General features: G+C 45.1%; 1 protein-coding gene across 7 annotated transcripts in view; it reads left to right on the forward strand.

Annotated features, from left to right (window-relative positions):
• The first annotated feature begins 42 nt into the window (after positions 1-42).
• Positions 43-20,179, forward strand: part of ERI3 (ERI1 exoribonuclease family member 3) — a 122,976-nt gene continuing 102,839 nt past the window's right edge. For 2 of the 7 annotated variants that reach the window (XM_031684167.2, XM_072974579.1), the window contains exons 1-3: positions 142-496; positions 2,951-3,026; positions 14,232-14,509. In XM_031684167.2, coding sequence (XP_031540027.1) covers positions 362-496; positions 2,951-3,026; positions 14,232-14,509 — 489 coding nt within the window. In that variant the 5' untranslated portion in view covers positions 142-361. The other 5 variants (XM_031684171.2, XM_015236091.3, XM_006200389.4 and 2 more) reach the window with 5 other exon arrangements.

Raw genomic sequence — 20,179 nt, forward strand, 5'->3', positions numbered from 1 at the left:
CGAGCATTTGGGGAGAAGAAGCCCCGCCCCCACTGCGGCCCATTGGTCGAAGGAGCCGGCGGCGGGCTCAGCGGTTGGCCACCGCGCCCGCCCGTCCGTCGCGACGGCCGGGGTCAGAGTGCGCGGAGGTGAGTCGGTGTGTTGTGGACTCGTGGTGCTGGCTGCCGCTGTTGAGGCGGCCGGGAACGGGCGGTGGGGAGCGGGCGGAGCCGGCCCTGCCTCTGCCTGGCCGGCGCCTCAGTCGGCGCGGGCCGCGCCCGCCGCCGTAAACTGCCCTGAGCGCCTGCTCAGGCCGAGGGAGACGTCCGGGCCTGCACCTGAAGGGAGCCTGCCGCGCTGGCCCCGAGGAGGGGGCGTTGCCATGGCGACAGCCTCTCCCGCTGCTGACGGGGGGCGGGGGCGGCCCTGGGAAGGAGGGCTGGTCTCCTGGCCCCCTGCTCCTCCCCTTACTCTCCCCTGGACTTGGATGGGCCCGAGTTGGGGGCAACACCCCGGGGTGGGTGATGCGGAGAGGCCCCCCAAATTGGGCCCTGGTAATGCATGCGGGGTGAGGGTCGCGGCGCGCAGTTTGTGCAGCCTGGGGTGCTGGCCTATGTGCTCACCCTGGATGCATGATCTACTGAGTAACGTTCTGGCGGAGAGGGAGACGGGCAGGGTTTTGCAAGGCAGACTGGATGAGGTGATTAAGGGTGCTGACTTGTTACCTGGAATTACTTAGGAAGAGGAAAAGAGGTTTGACCAAAGAGGACAGAAACCCAGCAAGGAGGTAGTAGGTAGAACATCCCCTTTACCCCCTCCCCAACACACACACAGACAAACAAGGTTAGTGATTTACTTCTTTGTAAATCTGTAGCAGTGGTAGTAGCGATGGTGGAAGGAGTGAATAAGGGGCCTAACCTGGCTTGCTTTCTGTTTGCTTTTCCTGCAAATGTTCCAGCAACAGGTGTTTTCTTAAAACAAAAAGGCACAAACTTGGATTGTGGCTTGACTGCTAGTTCTTGCAAAATATAACTGCTCCTTGTTGACTTGGAAGATGCTAAACGTGGCCCCTGATTGGGGGTTTGCATTCTGTCCTTAGGGCTGGGTTTTGCAGACTGATGGTGCCCATCATTGCCTCAGCTAAAGGTCTCTGGCCACTTCTCTGGTATTAGCTCTTGTCAGACATTTTATCAGTCTCCCTGCTGCAGGGCAAAAAAACCGGAATCCCATTGGCTAAAGACTATACACTATTTGAACTATAGTAGGTTGTGATTGGCTGAATGATTTTTGATTGTAGAGTTTCTACCAGAAATTGGCTTCATCAAATTCTGCTTTATTCTGACTTTATCATACACAGCATGCCTTGTTTTAGTGGGTTCATGCCTAGAGCTTAAGTATATTATACCTGAATCCCTTACCATTTAAAAGCCAATTTATAAACAGGGACTTGGAGTGTGACTCCACTAATGTGTGTGTCTGTGATCTTGGTTAGAAACCCACTTGGCTGCCTTTCGTCAGAGAGATGGGGGGTGGGGGAAGGTAGCTGCTGGGAAGTGATTGATAAGGTTTCCTTTATGGATTCTGTGGTGCTTCACTGGAGCTCAGAGCACTTTGGCAACTTAACCACTCCAAATTAAAAGCTCATTTACAATTCCTGCCCAAAGATCCTGTAAATAATCGGCTAGCTAGGTCATAGAGCTTGGCTGAGAGCTCTCCTTCCAACTTGAAATTTCCAAATAAAAGTGCTTTTTATTCCCTTTCATTTTGAAAAGTGTTTTCTTTGTGGTGGGGTAAGTTGGTGAGTGGCATTTTCCTAGGGCATCTGAGGAGAAGAAAGTGTTAAATGTGTGTAGAGTGGTAGATAGGAATAGATTGGCTCCAAATCTTGGTGTTTCTTTGTGCAAAGGATGTAACTTACAAGGGTACTTCTGTAACTTATAGTTCTTTGGAAGATCTGGTTAGTAAAAGGCGTAAGATTTATATGATTGAAGAGAAACCAGAGTATGGAAGATCTAAATTAAATGATAAGTATGATAAGTGTTCATTAATGATTTGACTTGGGGTTTGGTTACCTTGACTTTTTTAGAACTTGAGGCAGACCTGGATGTATCCTGCGAGTGTTTCCTGGTCTATGTGGCCATTTACAATATGGCCTGTGGCTTTGTGGCAGCCAGCCTTCCCCCAATCCTGGCCTCAGTTCCTAAATTCTGAGTATTGTCAGCCTTTACCAGTGTCCTCCCCTTGACTAGACCAGGATTCTGGATTATCCAGCAAGCTAACACTTCGTGGCCATCTTTCTCAGTCTGAGCTCAGACATTTTAAATGTTTAGTATTTCTAGGAGATAAACCTCCTTAGGAAGAAAAGTATGCTACTGTAGAACATGAAATTCGTCATTCTGAAAATATATACAGTTGACCATTGAAAAACAGGGGTTATGATTGCTAACCCCGCAAACACAGTTAAAAATCTGCTTATAACTTTTAACTCCCCAAAACCTTAACTAATAACCTACTGTTGACCAGAAGCCTAACTAATTACATAAGCAGTTGATTAACACATATTTTGAATGTTATACACATATATCTACATATACTTAATGCATTCATGACATCCTAACTTTTTATTATTATTTGGTATTTCTAGGCTATGTGGTTTATCTGCAAGTTTTTTCAAATTGTCACAGATCTCCAAAAAAATGTCCGATGTGTTTACTGAATAACATCCACATATAAGAAGTGGACCTGTGCAGTTCAAACCTGTGTTCAACGGTCAACTGTAGTATTAGTAACTTCTGAAAGCTCTGTACCAGCACTGTGCTTCCACATAGATACCTGTTATTTCCAAAGTAGTTTGAGTTTAGAAGTTTGAAGTATAGTGTAGTCCTTAAATTGTTTCAAACAGCAACCCCCTGGGGATTTAATCCTTTTGTTTGAAAACAGACTTGTTGCAGAGATGTGTATTTATCCACAGCATTGGGGCTTTCCAGCTCTCACGGACCCGTCAGCGTCCCCAGCGGCCAGTCTTGGCATCTTCGAAGTAAGGAGAGGTGAGAATCCTGTTGCATGGTCAAGTTTTGGCTTGACTTCTTCCTTACCGGCATTTGGGCTTGGAGGGTGGGGAGTGGGTATTTTTCTGTAGCTTTTTTCTGACAAGATACCATATGCTGAAAGACTCCCGGAACTTCCCCAAAGTCTGTAAAGTGGTGAGAGTTGGAGGTGGGGTATCCAGACTTTCAAGTTCTGTCATGATTTCTTTGTGGGCATTACATGAGCACCTACTTGAAGTTCAGGAAGATTGAATACAGCCAGAATAATCCTCTATCCTGAGAAATACGCATCTTAAGACAATAGGAAGGATCACGTTTATTTGGCTTCCGATAAATGCATTTGACTAAGGCTTTTGGGATCTTGGTTTATTTTGGGTTGTGGGTCACCTTTGAGTGGATGGTTAATCCCAGCCTATTTCCATTTCACAAGGATCTGGGCTGGCTAGAAATGTGGACTCTGATGATTGATATCCAGGATCTCAGAGGCTGTTTGTTGAATAACTAAGGTCCAAGCATTTTGCTAGGTCCTGGGATTGTGGTGGTGAACAAGACAGCTGCTTTCCCTGATACCAAAGAGCTTACAAGCTCATGGGAGAGACAGACAGTGTAGATACAATTACAGTAGCTCTGAGAGTGCTGTAACAAGGGAAGTATAAGTGCTTTGAGAGTGCTTAGAAGCATCTCCAGCCCAGACTGGTGGGTTCAGGGTAGGCTTTTCAGAGGAAGTAACCTACTCTTCTAGAATTAGATTAAGGCATGAAGGACCAAGTGTGAAGGTCAGAGATTTGTTGAGTTTGAGAAACTGAAGTTCAGTGTGATTGAAACATCAAGTACTCAGTGGGCAGAGGGCAGGAGAATGTGGTGAGAAATGAGGGAGGAAAGGTAAACAGGGGCCGCGGCCTTATAAGCTCTTAGGATTAAATGGTGGAGGGAAAAAAAATTAAGCTAGGTCAGCAAACTTTTTCTGTAAAGAACCAGATAATAGGTATTTAGTCTTTCTGGGTCTCTGTCACAACCATTCAGCACTACTATGCTGCTAGAGAACAAAAGTAGCCGTAGTATGAAAATGAATGACCGTGGCTGTGTTCCAAAAAAACTTTATGAAAACAGGTGGCAGCTGTATTTGGCTTGTGGACCAACCACTGGATCAGACTATCATAAAAGCAGTGAGAAGCCATTAAAAGGTTTTAATCAGTGGACTGATACTAGATTTGTGTTTTAGAAAGTGTGCTTTGATTTCAGTGTTAAGAATGGATCGAAGGGAACAATACCTGAGGCAGAGAGACCAGTAAGGAGGCTGTAGCAGTTACATGGGTAACATTTTATATTTTTACTTTCAGTGTTTAGAGAATTAAAAATTGAATGTCCCCGAATCTTTGCATCTATGTATACTGGTTCTCTTTGCTAATTTCCTGGCTATCTACTTGAGCTTAAAGGATATCTTTGTTGGCAATACCAGATCCTATTTCACAGACCAGAAAAGATGTGGGAAGGACAAGTTGGTATGGAATGAATGAGGAGTTTGGGGGAACTGTTTTCTATTGAAAGAAGCAGGGGATAAATGTAGCCTGGGAGAGATTTTGGTTTTTAGGCTCATAGCTTAATGTCAGTTGCTTTGAACTTATTGAACTGTACACACAGAGGGGAACCCATTTTCCTAAGCTTACCAGGGAATTGCCTTATTCTGTGTATGTCCTACTCAGTCTCCTTTCCTTGCTTGTAGGAAACTGATGACCTTTTTCTGGTTTGGGGACTGTCTCCTACTTGAGTATGATGGTATATGTCAGATACAGGGATCAAATAAAGTATTTGTTAAGTGTCTGATGAATTGTCTTCCTCCTCTTATAAGCCCCAGTGTACACTGCTGGAGAGAAGCCCATAGGTTTCTGAAAACAGTGCTAATGTGACCTTGGGCAAGTGACTTACCTCTCTGAGTTTGGCTTTCCTATCTGTAAAACGGAGATAATGGAACTTAATAGGTTGGTTAAAGGATTTAATGAGATGTATAGCTCTTAGCACAGTGTCCTTAACTTTTATTATTCATAGTATTTTACAAAATCTTTTTAAAAGCAGCCAGCAACTGGGGCAATTGGGTGACTTGGCTTTTGGCTTAGTATGTTTGGGGGTCCTCAAAATTGTCATTGTGGCCATGTGGTAAAAAACCTGTTCCCTGGCGGAGGCAGCCGGCAGACGGGAGGAAATTATAACTGAAGACACTGTTTTTCATAATGGAAAATTTTCAGACAGCAGAAGTCCCATTCAGAATTCCAGAACTTTCTTCAGGGTGGACCTTAGCCCCAGCACCATCAGTGAAATGAACTGAGTGAGCAGCTACCTGAAAGAAATTCACCAAAGCGTGGCCAGTCATCTCTCCCGATCTGTCGAGGTCATTTATTAGTGTTGCCACTCTTGTGCCCCTACATCTTTGTAAAATGCCTCCTGAGTATTTTTATTACTTTTTACCACCACTCTAGGAAGTGGGTCAGGTGGTTGGCATTATTGCCCCTGCTACACATGTGAGGAAACTGAGGCTCAGGAAGGTTAAGTGTGTTGTCCGAGGTCAAGCTGTGAGGTACTGTCAGAGCTAGAGCAGATTTACCCCCAGATGAAATTGTGTTAGTTTATTGCTATGATTTCTCTTCCTTTGAGTGAGAGATGTGTAGTCTTTGCAGAACTGCAGTCTGATGCATGCTTTGTCCCCATCTGCTAGTCTTGATTTGGGTCCCACTTTATCCACTTGGTCCTGTTGGGTTTTAATTGATGACTGCTAGGCACAGGCCTGTCGGGAAGCAGATTCCCCTTGGGTCATTGTTTTTAGTCCATCCTCCTTTGGGGACATTCTTGGGGGAGCCCTGGGTTACGAGAGATTGCTTTGATATGTTCAAAATTGTGCCTTGTGCCCCACAGCTACAGGTAAAATCAAAAGGCGGATAATTTATGGGAGTGTCAGAGCTGGCCGCTGGCACCTTAGGAGGCCATTAGTATGCCTGTTCAGATCCTCTGTGTCCTTGCAATTGATTCCTCTTTGCATGAGCTTGATTTGGGAAGCTGTAGATCTGTGGGTAGTGATTGGATGTGACAGTCCAAACACCGGTTCCCAAATTAATCCTTTTAATAGTATTCCAGCACCAGAGCAATGCTCTCTCTCTTCCTCTAATACGGGAGGACAGTGGCGGTGGTGGTGGTGGGGGTGGTGGAAGAAGGAGGGAGAAAGAGAAGAAGCTTTTCCTGGTTCTTAGGCCCTGCTCTATCCTAATGTATTCTGATTCCAGAGCAATTGACATCATAATTCATTAAGTAAACTTTGACTCACACTTACTTTGTGCCTGGCCCTGTGCTGGGAATACAGAAATGAATCAAATGTGGTCCTTGCCCCTAAGGATCTATGTCTAGCTCAGTGTTTCTCAGACTTTTTAAACTCATGCACTACTTAGATGAAAAAAACTGATCTTAGACTTTTCTTTAATGCTACTTGAAATTTTGAAATGTGTTAAAGAGTCTGACAAAAAACAAGTACAAGAAATCTCTTTTCAAATATGCGTTTTTACACACACACATATGCAACACACACCCCTTACACACTCGCTTTCTGCCATCCTCCTCACCTAACTCCTTGGAGATAACTGGTAGGAGGAGAAACAGATAACTAAAATCTGACAGTACAGTGAGATAAAAGTTATGAAATAAGAATAAACTGTGCTATGGGATCACACTTAAATAATTAACTTTCTGTTGAGGTGTCAGAGAAAGATACTGAAAGGGGGGAGACTTGAGATGGATTTTGAAGAAGGAGCAATAATTTGCCTGGTGAAAATGGAAGTACATTTCAGAATGGGGAGTAGCATTTGCCAGGGCAGAGATTTGTAAAAGGAAACATCACTATTTAGGGGCCTGAGCAAGAGCTTGTTGTCACCCTGCTTCCTGCCAGTTTCTCCGCTCTGTGAGACGGGAAGATTTCCCGGAATTGGGTCTGAGAAGAAGCTCTGAGTTCCTTGTGTTGCAGTTGTTTTAATCCAAGACACTGCTTGCTGTTTCTGCTTCTGTACGCAGGGCTGCAATTTGTTTTTCTTGTTAAAAATAAATTTGGGTGATTTGGGCGGACTTAATTTTTGCTTGTGATTGAGTTTCTTTTAATTAAAGTCATATCTTTCCTCAAAAGAAAAACTGAACTTCGTATGCCTTGTTAGCCCTATGGCTGATAGGAGAATCAGTCGAGGGGAGAATGTTGGCCCCCAAATGTGGGAGAGAACAGGGCCCTGAACAGCTGGGTGCCCCTAAGCCTTAGTATTCTCATGTGTAAAATGAGAATACTGTTACCTGTTTTGCTTGATAGTTGGGAGGCTTAAATGAGATGAAATATATAAATCACTAATACACTGCTTGGCTTATAGTAGTTTTTCAGAAAATAGTGTTTCCCTTCCCTCTGTAGTATGTATTAGCAACAGTAGCTCCTTTTTTTTTTTTTTTAAGTCAGGGGGAGGTAATTAGGTTCACTTATTTATTTATTTAATGGAGGTACTGGGGATTCAACCCAGGACCTCGGGCATGCTAAGCATGCTCTCTACCACTTGAACTATACCCTCCCCCCAATAGCTCTTGTTTTACTGAGAACTTACCATTATGCAAAGCACTGTGTATACATTGTGTGGTTGAATGGAATCCCTAAGAGATAGGTATTATTACTGTAGCTGTTATTACAGAGAGTATGTGGTGGAGTCAGGATTTGAGCCTATGTTTGTCTAATACCGGCATTTTTAACAGCTTGCTGTGTGACTCCTTGTTTCTACTCCAGTTCTCCACCTTGGTAGCAGGGGTGTAGACGGTTCCGGGTACCTCCCCTCTGGGGTCAGATGCTGTCTACAAGTGAGGGAGGGATGAGCGTAGTATACTATACCCTGCACCCCTCCATTTCTATCCTATTTACAGTGTGTTAGGAGAGGAGCCTTTGCCCCATCTTATGTGCGATGGGTCACAACTGATCTGCAGGTCCTTGCAAAGACATGTTTCCCAGCCTTGGCCCCTTGAAGGAGTTTGCCCAAGCTACTGGTAGTGGCTGATGGGTTAGCGAACAACAGACACATCACAAACAGGCACTTCTTTTTCTGTGCTGTCTTGAGCTGCTAAGACGGACCAATTGAAGGGGAGAGTGAGCGTCCTGTGGCCTGTGATGTTGGTGTTCCTGAAGGTCTTTAGTGACTTTAGCTCTGCTGAGAGTTTGGGATTAGCAGCTGCTTCTGATGTTGGGCAAGTTCTCCCCAGCCCTGCCTTGGGGTAGAAGCAGCTGAAGCCACAGGCCAAGGGAGTGGTGGGTTATAGAGAGGAAGAGAGTGTTCTGGTGAGGTGAGGACCCAGCTTTAGAGTTCCTGTTTCCATTCCACTTGGGGGGCATCAGGAAGTCATGAAGAGGTTCCAGGGCACGTTGAGCTTTGTTCTGCCTTGCCTGCAGGCTCCTGGCCTCCACTGTTGAGACTGCAGAGAAGTTGGGGACGAGTGCTGGCGCCTGTGTCTTTTGAGGGGCTGTGGCCGGAGGCTCTGAACTGGACGTCAGGGGCCCTGGGTTCTCTTACCACCTTTACTGGCTGTGTGAACCTTGGGCCGTCCTTTTCTCTTTCTGGGGCTCATTTCCCTGGCTGGCTGGACTGTGTCTCCTCTGAGGTTTTCTTTCACCTTTGACAGTCTGTGATTTTCACAGAAAGTGCTCTGGCAGTAAGGATGAATTCATTAGATTGAACATTATGATTTTTGAAGGCATGCAGTTTATTTATATTTTTCCTAGGCTATTTTTAGCCATCTAAGATGGAGACTGTGCCTCAGAGAGCTCCAGACTGGTGTCCATGTTCTCTGTGAATGCTTCTGTGGCTCAGGTGCCTGAGCACTTGTGCTCCCACAGGTCAGACTGGGACAGGGTCTTGCCCCAGGACTGGGAGCTGGGGAAACTGGCTGTCCCACGTGCTTTTAGTCAGCTAGACCCAGAACCTGCCTCGGTGCCCTGGAGTTCCTTTGAAGTGTGCCCCTGCATCCCAGGCTGGCTTTCTATGGGATGGATTGGGTCCAGGGATGGTACAAACCCATACCCTCCCCAGACATCCCAAGTACAAGAGGAAGGGGAGATGGTGTGGGAGTGGACCCCATATTTCATGATGGGCCTCTCTTCTCTTCTGTTCCCCAGGCTCCCCTGGCCTGTATGTGGATATTAAAGGATGGCCCCTCCCTTCGCCCTTCCTTCCCGCCTCCAGTAATGGAAGGCTATAAAATGTCTATTTACCCAAGACACCAGAATGACTCCTCTGTGATTCCACTAATCTGGTGATTTGGTGCTTCTCTGGTCTCTCAGGTAAATACAGATTGAGGCTTTTTATAAAGGCATATTATTTCCCTCATTAAATGTGTGTTTTGGCACAGGCGTTATTTACCTGACCGACAGTAATGGCTGTGGAGGAGCCATTGTGTCTGTTGTGTAAACACTCTGCACAGCGACCATCCTCCAGGGGCTGTGGCACAGGCCTGCTCCTCCAAATCGGGCTGTCCCTGTGGCAGTCCCTGCTTCCCCCTCCCTGCCCCACTGGGGGCTGGTCCCTTTACTTTCAGGAGAGAATCATTCATTTTCCTCTTTGCTGTAGGCTCCTTACTACCTTTAATTTGCTAGAAGGAAATGGGTGTCAGAATAAATGTGTGTAAATCTTGGGCTCTGGTGGAAGATAGACCCAGAATCATAAACTGTTCTTTTTGAGTTCTGCCCCTCTGCTAGATTCTCAAAGGCCCGGCTGATGATACAAGTTATAGACTTATATTCTGCACACTGGTGATTAAAGAATAAAGACATCAGTAGAAAGAGGAAATCCCTAAGCTGTCAGAGGGTAGGCAAGCAGGTGGGGTGCCTCTGCGGGCTCTTCGGGGGTGCAGGGGCATTTTCCCCGCAGGCTCTAGTGGTAGCAGGAGTGCACAGTGAGGGGGCACTGGGCTGGGCTCTTATGGTGGAGACTCCATGCTTTGAGGGCTGGCTTTTGCCGACCTCTCTGCCAGAGTGGAGCATGCAGCCTATCTTCTGTGGGCAGTGTGGGGAGATGGCTCCCTCATATACTGTTCTGTTTCTTTTTTTTTTTTAAACAACATTGCTTATGTATTTATTTATTTTGTTTGGGGGGGGGAGGTAATTAGGCTGGCTTGCTTATTTATTTATTTATTTTTAGAGGAGGTTCTGGGGATTGAACCCAGGACCTCATGCATGCTAAGCATGTGCTCTACTACTTGAGCTATACCCTCCCTAAACAACATTGCATATGGATTAAAGAAAATTTTTTTTAAGTTTGAAATAGGCCAAATTTACATAAAAGTTGGAAGTACAGTACAAATAATTTTTTTCCTAAACCATTTGTGAATTAAGTTGCCGACCTAACAACCATCACCCTAGAGACTTTAAGTGTATTTCGTACGTTAAAGGACATTTTCCTACACAACCATCAAAACCTGAAAATTGACATTGATACGTACCTCCAGCTAAGTATCAAACCCTATTCAAGTTTTGCCAGTTGTCCCAATAACGTTCTTTGTAGCAAAATGATCCGGTTCAGAATCGTGTATTGCATTTAGCTATCAAGTCTCTTTAATCTCCTTTAGACTTTTCTCGGTAAACATTCCTTGATGTTCATGACCTGGATACTTTTGAAGATTACAGGTGGTTATTGTGTAGATGCTCCCTCATTCAGGGTTGTCTGATATTTTCTCATGATTAGATTCAGGTTATGCATCTTTGACAGGAATGTCCCAGAAATGATACTTTGTTTTTCTCATTGCATCCTGTCATGTGATGTATGATTTGGATTAATCCCACAATTGGTGATGTTCATTTTGCCCACTTGATTAAGGTGATGTCTGCCAAGCTTATCCATTGTAAACTCACTCCCTGCTATAATTAATAACATTCTGCGGGGATGTTATTATTATTATTACTTTGAAACTATGTGAAGTCACTTACCAAACTTTAATTTTTAAATTTTATTTATTTATTCATTCATTTCTTTCTTTCTATCTTTATGACCTCATGGTTTCCTTTTTTATTCAGAGCATTGTAATACATTAATGTCATTATTTACTTGCCTATGGGAGCCCCTTCAAGCTGGCTTCTGCGTCCTTTTGATATGTTCCTATCATTCTTTAGGCGTTTCCTTGCTTTCTGGCACAACAAGATGTGCGGGGCTCATCTTGTACTTTCTCTGCCACAGCCCTGGAATCAGCCATTTCTTCAAAGAGCTCTGGTTCTTTCTGTGGAGAATGTTTTTAGAAGGCAACTAGGGGTGGATGTGCTCATTGCTGTTGGAGTGTTGCTGCTCCCTGGCCCTTCAGTAAACAGAGCTTGGGAAATACATATACATGTGTGTAGATATTTGTGTATAGATATATACTTAATCTCACATTTATATCTGGCTTTACTTTTATACATTATATATATCAGATACCATGAGGTCACACTGTTACCTCCAGTTCCAATCCAACACCACAGGTGTTTTTTCCTTTCTGTGTTTTAATTCTGTTGTCTAATATTGAGAAACCTGGTCCCATTACCCTTAATATATGCCCATTTTGGATCAACCCCTCTCTATATAACTAGCCTCCCATTGTTGGCACTGCCCTTTCCCCATCTTGGGTGCCTCTTTACCCTGCCTCTGACTCCCCACATCAGGCTGCTCCCTGCCCCCACCCAACAGATGCCTTCGTATCCCAGTAGGGCTCTCGTGTGCTGCATCACACCTTCTGCCTCTGTATGGATACCTCTTCACCCTGCTTGGGCTCTGATACTCCCCCAGGCCTTTCTGCTCCTCCCCACTCCAACTAATGTAGACACCTACTTTCCTCTGCCATACTAATGACTCTAAAGCCATTAGATCAAGGTTTTCGGGAAAGGAAGAGGAAGAGCTGCTCTCTTTTTCTGGACTTGAGTTGAACTTGGTTTTTAGAAGTAGGGGAAGTATGGAACCCAGTGACTGCTGATACATGGAAGCCTGGTCTCCAAATGTCTGCTCTCAAGACTTCCTACAGGAGAGAAGCTTTTTGATGTGGGTGAAATCAGATGAGAAAGCAAGGTCTGCAGGCGTGAGGATTTATAGGCCCAGAGTGTGGGGGCCAAGGTTTGGCCAAGTGGGCATAGTTCGATAGCAGAGTAGTAGCAATAGTAGTAAGCTAATATTCATTGAGCTCTATGTGCTAGACTGTACTCTCAGTGCTTTCCATATATCCTCTCATTTCATTCTCACTTAAGGAGTAGGAGCTACTATTATTGTCATTTTGAGGGTGAGAAATTGAAAAATAGAGCTTGCTCAAGATGCTGTGGCAAGTAAGTGGTAAGACCAGAATTCAAATCCAGAAGTCCTCCTTAATCACAATACTTAATCCCCTGTAGTGTTTGGCAGATGGGGTCTGGCTGACTATAAACACTTTATGTACTATATATACACCTTGGAGAACATTAAGACTTTCAGAAGTCCTTATGCGTGGCCTGACTTGTTGCAGGAGAGTTCTAAGTCCCTGTGGGACTTTGGATCCAAACTAGAATGTGTAATCCGAGCAGACTGGTGTCTCCCATCTCACAAGGCTTCCATACTGTTTAGAAGTGGGTGATGTGAAGAGTTATTTTGGATTCTGGCTTTCAGAGGGATTTTGTCTTTCCAAGGGATTCCCTAATGAAACTCAAACACCTTTGTCTATCCAAGGCTAGGGAGTTTGGCTGCATTTCTGTAGGGGCTGTAAAGCCACGGTGAAAGCATACACTGTGCTTGTGCTGTATCCATGAAAACCTTAAAATACTTTTTGGTCTTAGTTCCACATGGACTCTCACTCTAGGGGTAGGAAAATTGAGGACCCACACTAGCACATATCCTAATAAATATACAGGCAGGTTATTGTAGGTCATTCTGTGAATCTGGAGAGCTGGGACGAGAAGTGATACTTGGCATCGCCCATATCCACTCAGGTAGTAGTGACCTCATTGCCTGGAGTGTGCTCTGGACATCACAGGCTGCTGGCTGCCTCTACCCTGTGTGAAGGAGCAAGTGCCCATTTGCAGTCTTTCAGAGGCAAGCTTTTGGCTTGGTTAGCACAGGGCTTCAGAAGGCGCAAACTATGGCCTAATACAGTTCTGTTTTGAACAGTGAGACTTCTTATTTAACTTTGAAGGTTAAAGTTGAGGGAATTTGAGTGTTGGGTATAAAAAGGGAAAAACACAAAATTTCTGCTTGCTTTCTTTGTTTTAGGAAGCTTGAGTTATTTGTGAGTAAAACTTGGGCTTTGATTTTTATGTTTTGTTAGCCCTCTAAGGAGCAGACATTCTGCAAGTTTAAAGGGAAAACTTGAGAAGTGATTTGGTTTTTTTTTTTTTTTTTTTTGCACATGTTCACTCAGAAAACTTTACTAGACTTTTAGCAACGCTCCCATTACCACCACATCTGGGTTTTCTCTTTTTCTTCCCCATTTAAAAAGTCCTGCAGTCATTCAAGGCCTCTAGTAGAGAGTGAGTCTAAAGGCAGCAAAAGGGAAGGCCTGAGGCTGTTGCCAGCTGTGCTCTGCAGGCTGGAGCATTCCCCCAGGGTGCCTCTCACTGGCTGGGGCTAGGGAATCACCAGTCTGGTGAGCCAGTTCCCTGGGATCAGCTCTGCTCGATTTCACGTTGGGAGAAGGTAGGAGGGTGTATGGAGATGTCAAGATACAGACGGGAAAGCCAGCGGCACATGGCTGGGAGTGGAGCTGAGGAGAGAATCCTGGGTATTTTCTGGTGTCTGTCTGAGTCTCCTTAGCTTCCAGGACTGGTTGTGCTCCCGGGGTCACCTCAGGTTACTTTGGGGAACTTAGCTTTAATGTTAATGGGTTGCCACCTGAGAAGTGACCACAGAATTTTTCTCTCTCCTCTCTTTTGAACTTTAGAGCTCTGCTTAAAGATCAGGGCCAGTGCTGCATCTTGTTTCGAGAATGATCTGGGAGACTCAGAGCTGTCATAATGCTGCAGGGGCCAGTATTAAGGATCCTGAACGTCAGTAATGAATACTGGGATTTAGAAAAGGGGCCCAGAAACACTGGGGAGTGGTTGATGTTGTATGATTATTCCTGAAGACTAGATGGAACAGGGCCACGGCGGGAGGGAGTAACCCAGGCTCTCTGTTGTTTTTTTTTTTCTTTTCCTTTTTTTTTTTTTTTTTTCAACTTTCCTCCCCTAAGTTTTAGATGCGTCTGGATGTTCAATGCTAGCACCTTTACAGACTGGAGCAGCTCGATTTTCTTCATATTTACTTTCAAGAGCAAGAAAAGTGCTGGGCTCGCATTTATTTTCTCCCTGTGGTGTTCCGGAGTTCTGCTCCATATCCACCAGAAAGCTGGCGGCCCACGGCTTTGGCGCATCCATGGCGGCAATGGTGTCCTTCCCTCCCCAGAGGTATCACTACTTTTTAGTGCTGGACTTTGAGGCCACGTGCGACAAGCCACAGATTCATCCTCAGGTAACTGTTGTATCATTGCTTCAGAAAAGGTGGGATGGGTGAGGAGGGAGGGAGGATTGTCTTGCTTTCTGGACACAGAGGAACTTTCTCATGTCTTCTTGGCTTTTAGCTTCTTATTTGGAGTTCCTGCCTAAGAAGCAGGGTGTGATTTAGGCATGCTAGGGTAAGGCAGACCTCAGAGGTCTCTGGAGAGAACTGGGCACACTATTTCCCTCTGGTCTCAGGCTTTGGGGATCAAAATACTTCCTTCTGCCCCATCCTTCCTCTCTCCTTTCTCTTCCTTCCTTCCTTGTCCTACTACTGCTGCATGTTCTTTAAAGGAATACTGCAATAGTCAGCCTCCAAGATGGCCCCCAACAACCCTTCCCTCCTGATAGTCACACCCTTGGTAGTTGCCTTCCCACAGTGAATCAGAGCTAGCCCTGTGTAACCAATGGAATATGGAAGAGACACTGTGTGACTTTGGAGGTCAAGTCATAAAAGCATTGCAGTCCACCTTGCTCTTTAGGATCACTTGCTCTGGAGGAGGCCAGCTGCCATGCTTTGAGGACACTCAAGCACCCTGGCAAGAGGCACTTGTGTGTAGGAACTGAAGCTCTTAGCTAAAACCCAGTACCAAATGCCAGTCATGTTTCTTGGCACTGACTTGAAAGTGAATATGCCTGCCCGGTCAAGCCTTCAGATAACTACAGCCCCAGTGGACATCTAACTTCGACGTTAGGAGAGACCCTGAGCCGCTCCTGAATTCCTGGCTCATAAAAGCTGTGAGAGTTAATACATGATTATTGACATTTTAAGCTACTAAGTTTTGGGATGATATGCAGCATTAGATAACCCGAACAAATACCATTGTTGGTCTGTTGAAAAGGAAAATTTCTTTACGTGCTTTTTTCCTTTAGTTACCAACTGTGTTCAGAGATCTTTTACCTTTAAGGTAATGATACTAGGAAGCTTGAATTAGCAGCAGAGAGGCACCTGGTTTAGGTGATATTGAGTCCCTGGTATTTGCTTTGGGAGCATGTGGTAGTTCATTATAGTGTGGGGGCCTTGGGTATGCATGACTCTAGGACTATAACTCTCCCCTGTAGGGCTGGATTATCAGGTGTGTAATTTTGAGGTGAGTGAACACGTTGGTCTGGGGGCAGCTTTCAGTAGTAAGAAGGTGGTGGAGAGGATTATAGCATCAGGCACTTGGGAGACAGGTTCATTCAAAGATAAACTGGGTTCATTTCTCATGGTTGGTTTTTTCCTGAGAAGGGGTTCTGTCTTTAGAATAGTAGATTATTTTCCATAAAGCAGATGCCACAACCCTTTTACCTTCCCCTTTCTCCTCTCCTCTTTCCTGTTCTTCCTTATGGCAGTGGTCTGCCCTTGGGGGAGGATTGGAATCAGGCCTCCTGAGATTTGGGAAGACAGGAGCTGGATGAGGAGAGTGTCCTAGGGGAAGGAACTTTGGATGAGAGGGAAGACGGCTTGGGAGCCACCTGAGCCACACTTATTTCTCAGCCTCCTGGTCCTGCCTGTGCTGTCAGTTCTTCTTCACCTCCTTAAACTACTGGAGTGGGCATTCCAGGGTGGTGGGTGGGAGTTTTGGTTACATCAGTTCTCTCAGGTTGGGCATCAGGGATCCATACCCCAATAGGCTGTATTATTTCCCTCACTGTTGATTTCTGTCACTGAGTAAGCCTTAGTAGGACCTGAGTTTAAAAACCAACATGTCCCTGTTGCGTGTAATTCATCTGTCTTCTGAAAGCTCATGATTGCTTTGCATCTTCCTGATGACATTTCCTGCTTTCTGCTTCCTGGCCCATGCCTGTATATGTTTGTTTCTGAACTTTTCAGTAAGAGTATAAGCTCAGATAATTTTGTAGCTCTGTTCTCTTATCCTACGCAGAGTCCTGCCAATGTTGCTGAAGGCGAAGCTTGATTCATGTCTTAGTTTGGTCTGTCATTATCACCTTTCATCTCTCTTTCAAGGGCATTGTTCTTTTTATTTTTTGTTCTTCTTATTTATTTATTGCAACGCTGAAGACATAATGCAGTACAGATTTAAATCACTTGTATCACGAACTTCCTTCTCAGACTTAGGCACCAAGGCCTTCCAGATCTAGGCTGAGATCAGGCTTCCTGCTGTTTACCAGGATCTGAGCCTGATTAAAGATTATCTCCAGAATCAATGAACCCTGATGATGCGATTCCAAGGGCACTTAAGGAATTGGCTGCCCTGGTTCATTATTAGCAAAGCATTAGCTGTTGCTTTAGAGAACTCAAGAAGAAGCATTTGCTGTCTTGCTTATCTTTAAAAGGCGAATACGAATGATCTTGGAAATTATAGACCCGTTAGTTTACTGTGATTCCAGAGAAGATACTTGACCTGATCGTCAGATAATCAATCAGGAAACAGCTAGAAGAGCATAGGTTACTGAGTAATAACTTACATGGGTTTGTGAAGAGGAGCAAATCCTGTCAGATCAATCTAACTTCTTGCTGTGACACATTGATGGATTTGAGTGGATCTGGGGCAAGTGATAAATATAATGCATCTCTACTTCATTAAGCCTCTACAATGCTGTGATCAACAGGTAGGAAGGTGGGTTTGGGGCCAGAGAGCTCTGTTGGTGAACTGCCCACTGGACCACTCTCAGGAAAGGGATTGACAGCTCAGAAGTGACTGGAGACTTATTGTTAGTGACAATTTAAAGCCACACCCCCCACACATGCATTTTTTTTTTTAAACTCTTCCCTAAAGTTTGCAGGTAGCAGGATCCTGGTAGGATTCAGAGAAAGTTTGGGAGATGGAGTGGAGGAGTTGTCAGTCCTGGATAGGCCAGTGTCCTTCCACTGAGGTCATCATAGGTCAGGTTCCCACGATAGCCTCTCTATTAGTTTAAGTCTTTTGGTCAACAAGGGCAGTGGAGAAATTGGAAAAGCTCAGGATAAGAGGAACAAAAATCATTAGAGGCACAAAAATAAGACTTAGAAAAGAAGGAAAATAGAATACGGTTTTAGTGACTGATTCCTTGTCCAGAGTGGGAAGTAGTTGTTCCAAGGAGTATGATAATAACTTACTCTTCATTTTAATAAGGACAAAAAATGACTTTAAATGGAAGCAGGAAAGATTGAAATTTGGGTTGAGAATGAACTTCTAAGAAGAGGCAGTAGAAGGACTAGAATTGGCTGTGCAAGTTAGATCAGCCCTCCCTAGCACACCCTCAGAACGACTTGATGGTTGTCCGTTTGATGGAGATACTTTATGGGCAAGGTCTACGTGCCTCCTGGGGATGTGCGTGAGCTGTGAATCAGAACCACCCCAGCTCCCCTCCTGCCCGGTTCCCAAGTACTGAACACCTGAGGCCTCTGCACAGTGCACTTCTGACTTTTACGGGAGTGTGTCATACCCCTCAGTTGTGTAGGAGGCAGAAACAAGCTTTGGGCCAGGCCCTATCTGGAGGCTTGGCATGGGGTTCATTTCTCTCATCTGTGTCTGGTTTTCAGAAGTCCCTGAGTCAACTTGTTGGGACTCTCCTAAGGGAATGCCACATGGAAACCAACAGGTGCAAGCTCTGTTATACTTGAGTAACAATACTGGTTGTAAATGTGGTAAAACATCTGGTATTTTCCATTTGTTACAATTTTTGCTGTTTATTTTTGTACTTTGTTCAGTTCGATGAAACTGGAGTGGTTGGTTTGCCAGTAACAGGCTTTCACTTTCTGGTTTTTGAACTCACTTTGTTTTACATATTTTGGTTCAGATTAACATGATACATGTTGGTTGAATATGAGACTTTTTCATTTGAAAATATTGTTTTCACTTAAATGTTAATTTAGGTGGGTTAAAATGCTTTAGAGACTCAAAATTTGAGGAATATAATTCCTTTCTTGCTTGAGGAATTGTTTCCTGATATGGAAGTAGGTTTTTTATTGTCCTTGCCGGCAGGAGTTCACGTTGCTCGTTTTGGTGTGGATGTGCAAGGGATGATGGTGGCTGTGACCCTGAGGCCCAGGGAGCAGCCTGAAAGCTTTGGTGGGAACTTTTAATTGTGCAGCTTTAACCTGGAGGCAAGTTCTCTCACACCTCAGTGTTCAGAAAAGACCAAAGCAAATGTAAGTGAGGAAAATGAGGTACAGGCTGCAGCCCTTGGAGGGGAGGAAGCAACCTCAGCCGTCCTGATGGCCAGGGGGGCGGTCCAGCTCTCCTGTCTAGGAGCACAGGTCCGACTGCCGCCTGCCCTCCCTCCCTGAGCTCCCTCTGGCCCTCCATCAGGGTCCCAGGTAAGATCTTTCTCTCTCTCCCTGCTCTGCAGCAGCCCTGCTCACTGTTTTCCTTCTCGTCTGTATTCAAGTGCCCATAACTTTGGAGAAAAATGACCTTTGGGGTTGAGGTTTTCTAGTGTTTGGTCTTTGTCCATAGGGGCTTTTTTTTTTTTTTTTTAGGAAACCTTGAAGAGACTCCATCTGCATTTTGAGTTAGAACTATGAGTAAAGGAGTTCTTTTTTTTTTTTTTTGTAGAAAATTGTCCAGATGCTGGGCTATTTTGGGAGGGTAGGATGGGGGAAGGGTTGTTGGTGACAGGAGAAGGGCTAATATAGAAGAGAGGCATTTGGAGGGTTTCAGTGTGACTCGAAGCTGACTCCTCATTATTAGTCTTTTGTGAGAGAGACATTTTGGAAAACTTCACAGGAAATTGGTTAAGATGCCTACAGATCAGACCATATTGATTCCCTTGTCCTCCATTCAAGGCTGAGAGGCAGGAGCCCCCGACCCCCAACCCCCAACCCTCCACCCAATGCACACACATTGTTCTTGTTCCGCATTCAGCATCTTTCCCTCTCTCTGCTCCTGGTTCCTGCACTCTCCAAATGGATGGAGAGGCCATTCCCAGGAGAAAGAACCCACCCCACCCTCTTCATTCACTTGTCCTGGTTGAGGTTCCTCTCAGTGGGAGGGGTCGGGCCCGACTTTTTAGCGGGAGAGCCCAGTTGTTGGATTGTGGTCCATCTGCCGGTGGCCCCAGTCAGCCTGCCCCTTTTTCTGTACAGACAGGCGAAGGCGCTGATGCTATTCTTCTAAACTGGGAAATGAAATGCAAAACCGACGTTAATGTAACATTATGGTTGAGATTAAATGCACCAAAATCAGGAAATTCAAAGTTATGCTTCCCGCAGCAACTATAACTCAGCCTCATCTGGCGTGTGTAGTATTTTGTGTTACTGCGGATGGTGTTATATGTTAAGACATTAAAGTTAACACCATAAGCAGAGCACAGAATGCTTGAGGGGGCTGAGTTATGACGACCGTGTGAGCTGTAAGTGTTCTTGCATAGGCTCTCGACTCCTGAAATAATTTTTCCCCTGCCCATCAGACCAATTATTGCCTTTCTTTTTAGTTATCTCTGCTTTAACACATCTCTTCTTCCAGGATCACTACAAATGAATTCCTCTATTGGTGGCCAGTGATGGGTGGGAATGGGGCAGCCCACCAGGCCCTTTTGTCCTTTTTTGTTGCTGCTTCCATAAATGTGGTGCCTCCCCCTCCCCCTGCCCGAGCCCCCTCCACAGCCTGCTGTTCCCTGGTGGTCCCTCACAAGGATGGGCCTCCCATGACTCTCACTGCAGCTCCTTCTAGTGCTCCCTGAATGGGAACAAGCCTTTGCTGTGTCCGGGTGTTGG

This window comes from Vicugna pacos, chromosome 13 (genome assembly GCF_048564905.1).
Source record: "Vicugna pacos chromosome 13, VicPac4, whole genome shotgun sequence".
Classification (NCBI taxonomy): domain Eukaryota; kingdom Metazoa; phylum Chordata; class Mammalia; order Artiodactyla; family Camelidae; genus Vicugna; species Vicugna pacos.